Here is a 10,886-nt window from a genome sequence, read left to right on the forward strand (position 1 = left end):
CAGAGCTACTGGACCCAAAACCATCTTCTTCTTCTATGCCATCATCTTGACTGGCCTCTTCTTCGTCATCTTCTTCAAGACCTGCTTCATTCTCAGCAAACTCAGCACCTTCTTCCATTTCAAGAGAGCTGATTAATTTTACAAGAGTCAGCTTTCTGGACTCCAGCTCCTTGCATGTCTCTCAGAGCATTGCTATCACAGCAGCCTTACCTGTAGATGTGTTGTCTTTGGATGTTCCAGCTGATGTTGTAACAATATCAGGAACATGTGTTCCTTGAAACAGTTTGTAGTGAAATGATAAACCACGTTCTCTCTTGTAAACATCATCATTTTCACTTAGGATATTAGGGTACCGATTCATAATTATACCACATATGATATATGGGAAGGCAATAGGACCCTTCACACTATAACTTCCGGCATGCTTCATTGTCTGATCAAATATGTAAGTACCATAGTCAAACTTTGTCTTGGTTCCAACAGCATATATATAAACTTTTCCAGCACAATAACAACAGTTGACTTATGGTTCGTGGGCAGCTAGTTAGAAGCTCCAATCTTGTGTAGCATTGCATACTTTATGCTAAGCTTGCTTGCAGAAAGTTTTCCTTTCAAGGGCCAGACTTTCACCTGCTTAGCAATGATAACCTCACATATTTTGTTGTCAGTCACTTCCAGCTCAGGTTGGGCTTCATCAGATCTTCCAAGAAAATTGTTGATTACGGTTGAGGAGAATGTAACACACTTTCCTCTCACATATACTTTCCTAAAATACTTTGATTTTCTATCAGCGCAGTCTTCTGATAGATTCACAATGAACTCTTTAACCAGCATTCCATAGCACGTAGGCAAATCAACAACAGTTTTCAATAGTCCAGCTTCATGAATCAGGTCCATGATCTCTTTATTCTCAAGGACATTCTGAGCCAACTCCCTTTCCAAAGCTAACCTCTTGTGGTGAACATATTTCCACCTATTGACACTTGAAGGATAATGAAAGGAGATATTATCAATGGGTACCTTGGGAACACTGGCAGCCAGCTTGCTAGTTGTTGGTTTCTTCCTTAGTGGAATATCTTGAACATCAACATCAACATCAGAGTCAGAGTCAACAATAGCTTGAGCCTTCCTTTTCTTGGGAATAACTTTGCTCCAAGATTTGGTAGGGCCAACAGAAACACTCTGAGATACAGCTCTGCTCTTTTTGGGACCTGTAGAGGTACTTTTCTTCCTGATATAGTCAGTAGAGGGACTTTTAGAAGCAACCTTTCTCTTAGGAGAACTTTGTACAACAGCCTTACCTTTCCTCCTAGTCATGAGCCTCTTGGCTATGCTAGGGTTTACATCAGCTACCAGATCATTATCAGAATAGTCATCAAGGTCCACAACATGTGGGCCTGTACTTGTAGCGGTACCTGTACCAGCATCAGCACCAGTATTCCCAATGTCATTGACATCCTTAGTGACATCTTCATTATCATTGTCATTATGAACATCATCATTACTCTCTCCCTCCTCAATCATTTGTACATCACCATCGAGAGTGTGTACATCATCATCAACAATGTGGACATCATCATCATTAGAGGACTTCCCTATAATGTTTGCCCTAGTTACAACAGCGGGTTCAGGAATCACAGTTTGTAGAGCAACAGATATCCCAGGGACCTGATGTTGTTCATCCAAGATATGAGTAACAAGTTTGGTAATGGCTTCGTGAACAAACTTTGATCCCTCCTTGGGTAAGTTTGAATGAGAAGTAGACACGGAAGGATTAGCGTCCTTAGTTTGAACAGATTCCTCGGGTCTTCTTGCATGTGGTGTTTGAGATTTCTTGATCTTTAGATCATCAGCACAAACCATTCTTAACGGAGCAACATCAAGAACTTGATTAGGGTTCACCGGTTCAGTTCTTGGAACAGAGTCAGGAGCAACATTGGGGGACAACTTCTTTGGAGAGGAAGAATCTGATTGTTGCGACATCTTGAAGTATTTTAGAACAATTCTTGGGACACAATTGTGGAGAGTGAGAGATCAGTTCAAGAAAAATTTTAGGTTTTTTAAGATAATAGGGTAGAGAGCACCCTTTTGGTGAGATTGAGAATTAAGAGGGAACTTGATATAGTAATCAATTAGGGGATATTTAAAATATTGAATAATTAAAAAGCCCAAAATATTTTCCCCAAATAGAATTAATTGCTATAATTCTTCATGAGGGCAAATGTCTAACCTACCCTTTACCTTTTCAAATTGATTTGCATCTAAGGTCTTTGTAAAAATATCAGCAACATGTAGATCAGTGGCCACTGTTGCACCCCAAAATTTGCCCTCTTTCTCTGTGCTATAAGTTATCAAGGACGTTTATTTCGTCATTTGAAAATCGAAGAAAAATAATAAAGAGTTCCGTATTTCGAGATCATTAAGTCAAGAGGTTTGTGGGATGAATTGCAAGATAGTGAATCATGATAAAAGGGTATGAGCTAAAAGAGAGCATTGTGTCCGAGGCGCCATTATATTTGCAATTTATTGGTGGCTCAACGTACGAGTTAGGTTTGAGTGAAAGAATTGAGATTTGAATTAGGGTCCCGATGATTCGGGAATGAGTTTGATTTGATGATATAACTAATCCTATTATTCAAATTTCGTTCAAGGCATTTTGTTCCTCAAGGATTCAGGTCAAGCTAAGATCTACGAGTGTTATTCAAAGTTTATCCAAAGTTGTTATCATTTTAAAGGGTTATGGCCTATTGATTCAAGATATTGCAATCTCATGTTCAAATCTTATTCTTCATCAAAGTGTGTTTCAAGGGCTATCAATAGAGATTCCAGATCGATTTGAGTTAGAAAACTTAATTGGATCGGAACAAGTTGGAAACTTAATTGGATAAGTGTTCAAGTATCATCATCATCCTTTCATTCAAATCCATATAATTCATTACAAAGTTCAAAACCATGTTCATTACAAAATATTCAAATGTCCAAAGGTTACAAAAGTATGCAAAAGGGCCAAGTCATTCAAAAGGCCCACTATAAGCCAGAAGCTCAATTGATGATTACAAAAAAAAAATATGAATTACAAAGAAAAAGCCCATCCTAATTTCTGGTTTCAAGCTTCTCCATGCCAATCTCATAACTTCATGCCATGCCAATCTCAGAACTTGATGTCGTTTGCTACAGATTTTGTTCACGGGATATTCGGTATAAGCTTTTGTCAAAACCAAGCTCCATAGCAGAAACGAAATAAACCGGTTCGAACAAAACCGAACCTGCAGCAAGGAGAAACCGGTTCACAAGATAAGCTGAGGGATTTAACAAGAGAAAAGAGAGGGGTAACAAACTCGGAGATGGATAACAGAAAAACGTAACAGAATTCGCTCTTACCTCTCTCGATTCAATCTTCTTCAAATCAACAACAGTTTCCATAATCATCTTCTTGATTCATGAACGTCCATCGTTCTTCTATCTCTGAACCAAAACCATCATCTTCATCACGGTGCACAATAACAAATTTAACAATCATCATCTTCATCCTTCAATTTACAGAAAACTCACACAAAAAAGCTTCACGACAATCTTCAAATTCTTCATCGAACCTTCAATCATCTTCTTCAAGCTCCAACCGAATCAGTAACAAAACTTGGATCCTTTCTTCACCAATCTTCTCACTGATTCAATCGCACTCTCCAATTCACTCTCTGATAATCTTCAACGTTCAACCTTGAACCACCACTGAAATTCACCAATCTTCATCGTTCATAACCTTCATCTTTATTTCTTCACAAATTCAATCCTCTTCAATGGTAAATCTGCAGAAAACAAGATTCAGAATCATCAAAATTCACCAAACAGAGTCGATGTAACAGAATAATCCAAAAAAAACTTCGTCTCAAACTCGATCCATTTTTCAATCTTCACATCACAACAATCAGCATCGCTATCATCAATCCTCAATTTCTCTGCAAAATCATCACCGCACAACCTCGTGAACCTTCACGCTCCATCTTCATCATATCATCAACGATCTGCAAATAACAGCAACATCTTCGTCATCATTGCAACAACAAAAAAACGCAGAAATTAAAGAGGAGACGAACCGAGAGTGAGAGGTTGAGACGGAGAGAACATATCGGAGAGACCAAGACGGAACGGAAGTGACGATGAACTGAGAGTAGAAGCTCCGCCGCCGGTTGCGTGAAAGTTGAATCGGAGAAGGAGAGTGTCGTCGTACCTCCGTCGTTTGAGAGAGAGCGAGAGACATCAGAGAGGAAGTCAATGAGAGAAGAGACGAGTGGATAGCTGTGTTTGTTCACGGCGGCGAGTTAGCCGGAGAAGAGAGGGGAATCGCCACTGTCGTTGCCGTTTGTGCATTTGAGCAAGAGAGCTTCCTCTGATTAAGCTAAATACACGTAACCCTAACCCCTCTTCTAATTGTACATTTCACGTTTTGTAGTTAATTTGCCATTAAAACTGAATAAACATTGTTTAATTGAGATTGATTGGATTTAGTTGGTGATTAAGCAAGAATCATAGAAAATCTGAATCATGAGATGTGTTGATGGACTACATCTTGGGCCATCACCGAAATTTCCTGTTCACCCCATTCTAGCCCGTAAACTCTTTTTTGACATAGAAAAAAACTGAATTAAAAATGTCCCTGGGCCAAAATCTGGCTGGGCCTGCGCCCTTCACCCTTCTGCACCATGTTTTCAACTTTAAACTCCCCTGTGCACATGTTTGTTTGTAGTAGATAAGTTTTTTAGTTGGTTTAACTTCTATTATTTTTAGCATATAAAATCAATAACATTTGGTAGTTTGTAGATGATAAAAATAATCAAAAACATGTAATATTTGGCTCGTTAGAATTTAAATATTTTGTTATATTGTTTAGCTTTATTTCTTTGATAAAATACCATGAAAAATATTACGTTTGATTAGATTTCTCGCATTGATAAAAAGAGATAATAAAAAACATGTAATCTTTTTCTTGTTAGACTTTAATTGTTTTCTTACATAGTTCTATTCTAGTTTTAGATAAAATGCCATAAAAAAAATTTATTCTTGTTAGATTTTATTCTTAGAATTTAATTAGAATTTTACCTCTATTTTGTTTCATAATCCAATTAAGCGACTTTGTTCGCATTTCCTTGTTATTTCTAATGAGTGTGCGAGATGTGCGAGGTACTTCAAGAGAGCCTTCGATTGCGATTCGACTTACTTTGTGTTCCACTTTATTTGTGGGACACAAATTCGCTTCCGGTGCGGTTGATTTGCGTTGTGTTCCGCTTTATTTGTGGGACACAAACTTATTCCCGATGCATCTGATCTCTCATTCATTGAGATGTATATTCCTGCATTGTCTGGCTTGTGTTCTCTTGCAGGTTGCTCGTGTGGTTATGCTCGACGTGTACCACATGTCGCTCGTGATTTATTTTCACGACGACGCTTTCTGACTTGCTTTGCTTGATGATGGCTTACACGAAGTATTCTGGACTTCTCTGCTTACGCTTGCTAGCTCATCGCGGATTTGCTATCCGCTCGGTATCTCCTTGTCCCTTTTACCGCTTTCCGCATCATCCTATAACATGAGAAGTAGGACCTAGACATGCATCTGGCCAAGCCCTCGAAAGAGGCTCTGTTTTTGTTGGTGTGTTTATATTTGTGCTTTGCGGCAGGGAGTCACGGTGTAATAAGTCCTATATGGCACTCCGTTAAGTCCTCATGGAAGGCATGCGGAAAGGGTTAGCAATCAACCCCCGCCTAGTCTCATCGAGTCTGTTCAGTAAGCGCACGCTACGCGTTGCTCGCTTCTGAACCTGCACAAGATCTTTTTATCGAGTATGTCAGGAAAAGGGTTCATGCAGCCGGACCCCCGCCTTTCCTATAGTTCGCGTCGCTCGACGTTGATGCTCGGTGTACGCACGCACCGTTTTCCTTTATGATCCGTGACGGCTTGGTTGCTGAGAGGGGTTCTCCCTCTTGTCTATGGCCCGATCATTTTCGCGAGGTCTAATGCTTGGTTGACTTGGGTTGAGCTGCTCCCCTTGGCTATGGCGGGACCGCTTTTCTACCATTCGGTCAGTACCGTTGGTTTTGTTTGCTTTACGAGCGGATGCTCGTTTGTGTGATATTCTTGTGTGCTTCCCCTTTTCCCTTGTAGGTTGATAGCTTAGCTTAGACTTGTACCCTTTGTATGATAACATTAGGTAGCAAGCTTTCCCCTTTAGCTTAGGCTTTCCTCATGCATTCTTTAAAATACAAACCACACTCTTTAATTTTCTTTTCTTAAGAACTTGCTATTTCCGCTCCATTACCAAGCGTAAGTCTCCAAAGGTCGAGCAGCGGAGTGTGAATGTAACTCGTTCACCTAAAAAACACAAAACAAACAGAAACTAGTTAGCCGAGCTACGGTAGCTCTGATTCTGCAAAACAGATACGTAGGCAGCGGGGTAGGGCCCGTGCGAGCACAATCCTTTCTTTTCCATACATTTTGCATGCATTTTAGTCCAGATTAGCGTAGATTTGTTACACACCCATAGTTTTAGACACGAGCGTGGATACCATCGAGTATGATGGACGCGAGGGGTGCTAACACCTTCCCCTCGCGTAACCGACTCCCTTACCCTTTTTCTCTGGTCGTGAGACCGTTGTTTTGTTTTGTGGTTTGCTGGCATTCCCTTCCTTTTCGGGATAAATATGTTAGTGGCGACTCTGTTAATTTTCGCGGTAGCGACAGCTGGCGACTCTGCTGGGGAATGTCTCGACCTGTTGCTGGTCCGGACTCAGCGAGTCGATCCTAGCGCTTGTGTGTTTATCTTTGGGTGCTTTTATTGCTTTGGATATTTACCTGTTTGCATTGCATTCTATGTGCGCTTTTACTTTTCTGCATCATATTCTGGACTGTTTGGATTTCTGTCTGTTGGGTGGGTGTTTCAAGAGGTAAAAGGCCCAATACCCAGGCTATGAGTGATACCATAGGAACTAGGACTAGAGTGGCCGTGATGGACAGAAGTCGTATGCCTGATTGATCTGATCACGTATCCACGGGCTGAGCTTGGTGGAATGAGGCAATATCGTATGATAACGCCTACATTCGATCCTCTGTTGGCTTTTCGACCTACCTTGGCCTAGATTTACCCGTGAGTGGGGCGGGAATCAATCATTGCTTAACAAGTACATTGATGGTGACTTTGGTTCTCGTTCGTGGGTTACCGTGGTTCTTGTTCGAGGGTTACTTTGGTTCTCGTTCGAGTGGTTTCATTTCCGTGATGGTGACCTTGGTTCTGATTCTATTGATTATGTCCCATGATCTACGGGGAGTTCCGAATTGGTGCCGAACCTTTGAACTTGGGTCGTGTAACTTTGAGGAAATCCAGACATGTCCGGTGGGAGGCATCCAAAGTCCCACCACATCACATCATTGCATATTTACTTGTGAAAAAATGATGTACAAAAAATAACTAGCATACGTGTTCCTTCCATTTCCAAGGAATCATATCTTTAAGCCTCGTGCCGAGCTTTTCCGTCTCTTGCTTTAAAAAAAAATCAAAACATGAGGATTCCTTGGAAATTGGATGAACATGACATTGCATGCATATCCTGCATATCATACATTTCATGTATAACAGGTGTTCAGGATCGAGGATCTCTTATTCAGACTTTGTACTCTCACCAAACTCATAGACTTGACTTGTTCTTATTGTGCGTTCAAAGATGGGTCATGGAACAACTTTGTGGGGTGACCAAGAGGAAAGCTCAGTTGGGATTCTTTGTGAAGACTAGTCTTATGCTCATTTGCTTCCACGCTTGCTTTATTTGCAACTGGTTAAGCTCCGTATTGTGTGGTTGTCTACAGATTCTATGCTTGATGACGATAACACTAGGTGTGAGTTCTATTTTGGGGCACCTGGTCGTGATGTCAAGATTTACCAGTCTTTGAAATTGCTTGGGGCTCCCGCACGAGGGATAAGCAAGACATTGTCTATCTTGAGCATTGCACCATTTGCATTATTCGAATCCCTAAAGCACTTACAAAATTCCGTGTGACTTCGCCAGAATCTTCTTCCAGACAGTAATCAAGAGTGATCCGCAAGGGTACACCTCTCATTCTCAAGGTTCTGCTTCATATTTTGAGTCACCTCTTCCTCTTGGATTTTCCTTGTCAATAGTCTTTGCTTGTCAACAGAGACAGAAAGAATGTAAGAAGCAAGTTGATGTAATCCCAATGCCTGGTGTTCAATTGCTTTCCTGTTTGATGGAATTTCCGTTGGTTAAGATTCGTTGCTTTGGGTGTTTCTCACCACAGATAGCTCTCCTAATTTCGATGACAATACTCGGTGTTTTCCATTCTCGGGGCGCCTGATCATAATGTCAAGCCTTACAAGGTGTTGAGGTACAAGGAATCTAGGACTTGCTCGATACAGAGATGTTTAAGTTCATTCATAATGGTTTCCACTAGCTGATCCCATTTCATTTGCTGGAAGTAGAATGTTTGTTCTTCCTCGAGGAAATAACTCATGAGAATCACTTGCAATTGGTACTGCCAGAGGTTTCCTTCCCAACAACCGTTGTGTGTTCCAAGTGAGGACTTTGATAGCCAAGCGCAGATGTTATTGTTGTTCGCCGATAGCAATACAAAGTTCCTCCACTCTTGATGGTGATTAATGTTCCAGCAGCTATATTTAGGGCTCCCGACCGAGGGATAAGCAAGACTCTGTGTTCTTGAGTTCGCATCATTGGCAACTCAAATCCCTAAAGCATTCACAAACTCCCGTCGTTGTTGTTTAGCGCTCCCGACCGAGGGATAAGCAAGACGCCTTATATCTTGAGTTTGTGCACCACTGGCATGGCTCAAATCCCTAAAGCTGAACACTTACAATTCTTGTTTCCAAAATCTTCTTCCAGGAAGTGATCTAAAGTGTTCTGACGTAGTGCTTGGTGTGCTTTCCACTCTGGGGCACTTGGTTATCTGATTGAAGGTTGTCAGTCATTCAGAGACAAGGTTTGAGACCTGATTGGCACAAAGGCTATCACATTCGCACTTGAAGGCCAGAATTGAAGTTCTCCTTTGACTCAGCGGATCTTTTGAAGCAATAAGTCCATACAGAGAGGATCTCCTCAACACTGGCAATTCTTAATTCATCTTGCATGTTCATGTTTAAGCTTTCTTGTTTTGTTCAATTTTGTTTGTATACAAAACTTGTTTGTTTTTGAACTATAATCATAATGCATTGGATATGTTTGTCTTGAAAAAATCCATTCGCTTTTGCTCTTATATGTTTTCTTTGCTTTTTGTGATACCTAACTCTTGTTAACAAAGCATGATAACTCCGTATGAAGAATAATGAACATAATACCAAGAAACTCAAATGGTATGATTTTGAATATGATCCTGCTGATGATGTACAGGCATTGTTTCAAATTCCCAAACACTGGAGATATAAGGGAGTGAAACCTTCGTTAACCCCTCTGAGCCTTCGAAGTAGGAGTTTCTTTTCTCTAAAAAAAAACCTCACATTTAACCCAGGGGCGGGTAGTATTCAGTTAACCTGATCGAGCATTCAAAACTCATCAGGAGCACACGTCTAAAGATACAACAATGGATATCTTTCAAAAGATTGAGGAAAGTCAAATCCACAACGATTATCCCTCACCTCAGGAGGTCGAGACATCAAATTTATCCCTCACATCAGAAGGTCGAGTCCGACATCAACACCACAGTGGTTATCCCTCACATCAGGAGATCAAAGGATGATAATGCCATAATGGTAATTCTTCATCAATCAAGGACTCAGGCAGTCATATGCACTTCCAACAAATCAGAGATTCCGGATCACACGACTTGTTCAAAAAAAAAAGAAAAAAATAATGAAGAGAAAAAAAAGAAAAAGCCCGCTAAGTCAACAACTTGAAAACAAGTGATTTAGGCAAAAGTTAGGGCATCCTGCTGGACATCCAAATCAAAATTCAAAAGAATTTGTCCAGGCAAAAGTTAGGGAAACAAAAAAAAAAGAAAAGCAAAGCAAAAGCAAAAAAAACAAGGATTACAAAATAAGAATCCTTAGCAAAGAACAAAGTCGTGTGATCAGACACCAAAAACAAAAGGTAAAGTGACTGCCGTGTCCAGAAGACCTTATTGACTCCTCAATCATTTCCAAACTCCTCTTGAAAGATGAATGCTCGTGTCAAGTTAACTAAACTTAGGATTGGAGAACATCATGAAGGGGGTGGGCACCAAATAATTTGAGCCTAAAAATCCTTTTTTCTCAAACCGTGAACCTGGCCACGTTACAACCCTCAAAAGTCCTAACTGAAGCAGGGTTAATTCGAAAGCAGACTATACACGAGAATACGGTAAGCTGACTCCTAGGAGATCTGCTAAGCGCTTGAATTGGTATCACACCATCTTTGTTTCACAAAAACTCGAGGTTACGACATCCTTTCATAAAGTTTCTTTAAACTTCGAGACAAACATACTCTTTGCATTAGAGTTATATTTCTCATAATAAACATTCTTTGCATATGAACAAGTGCTTAACATCAGGAAAGTTTCCACAATGAACTTCAGATGAAAAGTTTTATCCTCCTGAAGGACAAGTTTTCTTCAGAACTCCGCTGAGCAGAGGCAGCAATATCTCAAGTCTGATCACCCTCAGGGATACAAAAGCAGTTTAATACTCTATCGAGTAAGTTTTCAATCAATCTGAGGCATTCAGGTCAAGATTCGAAGAATCTCTCCAAATGTTGAGTAATCAGGGGCATTCACCCAAACGTAGGTGAAACTACTTCCAACACTGGTCAATCAGGGCACAGTTTCAAAGTTCATGATACTGGGGCATGTTGTCTATGATAGCACGAATCTCAAGAGGTCCTTACAAGACGAAATTCTT

At 40.5% G+C, this 10,886-nt stretch overlaps 1 protein-coding gene across 1 annotated transcript; it reads right to left on the reverse strand.

Moving 5' to 3' along the window:
* Positions 1-540: 540 nt before the first annotated feature.
* On the reverse strand, positions 541-1,983 carry LOC131613557 (uncharacterized). The gene has a single exon (XM_058885214.1). The coding sequence runs from the start codon at positions 1,981-1,983 to the stop codon at positions 541-543; it is 1,443 nt and encodes a 480-aa protein (XP_058741197.1).
* Between the last annotated feature and the right edge of the window lie 8,903 nt (positions 1,984-10,886).

The sequence above is a fragment of the Vicia villosa genome, linkage group LG6 (genome assembly GCF_029867415.1).
Source record: "Vicia villosa cultivar HV-30 ecotype Madison, WI linkage group LG6, Vvil1.0, whole genome shotgun sequence".
In the NCBI taxonomy this organism is placed as follows: domain Eukaryota; kingdom Viridiplantae; phylum Streptophyta; class Magnoliopsida; order Fabales; family Fabaceae; genus Vicia; species Vicia villosa.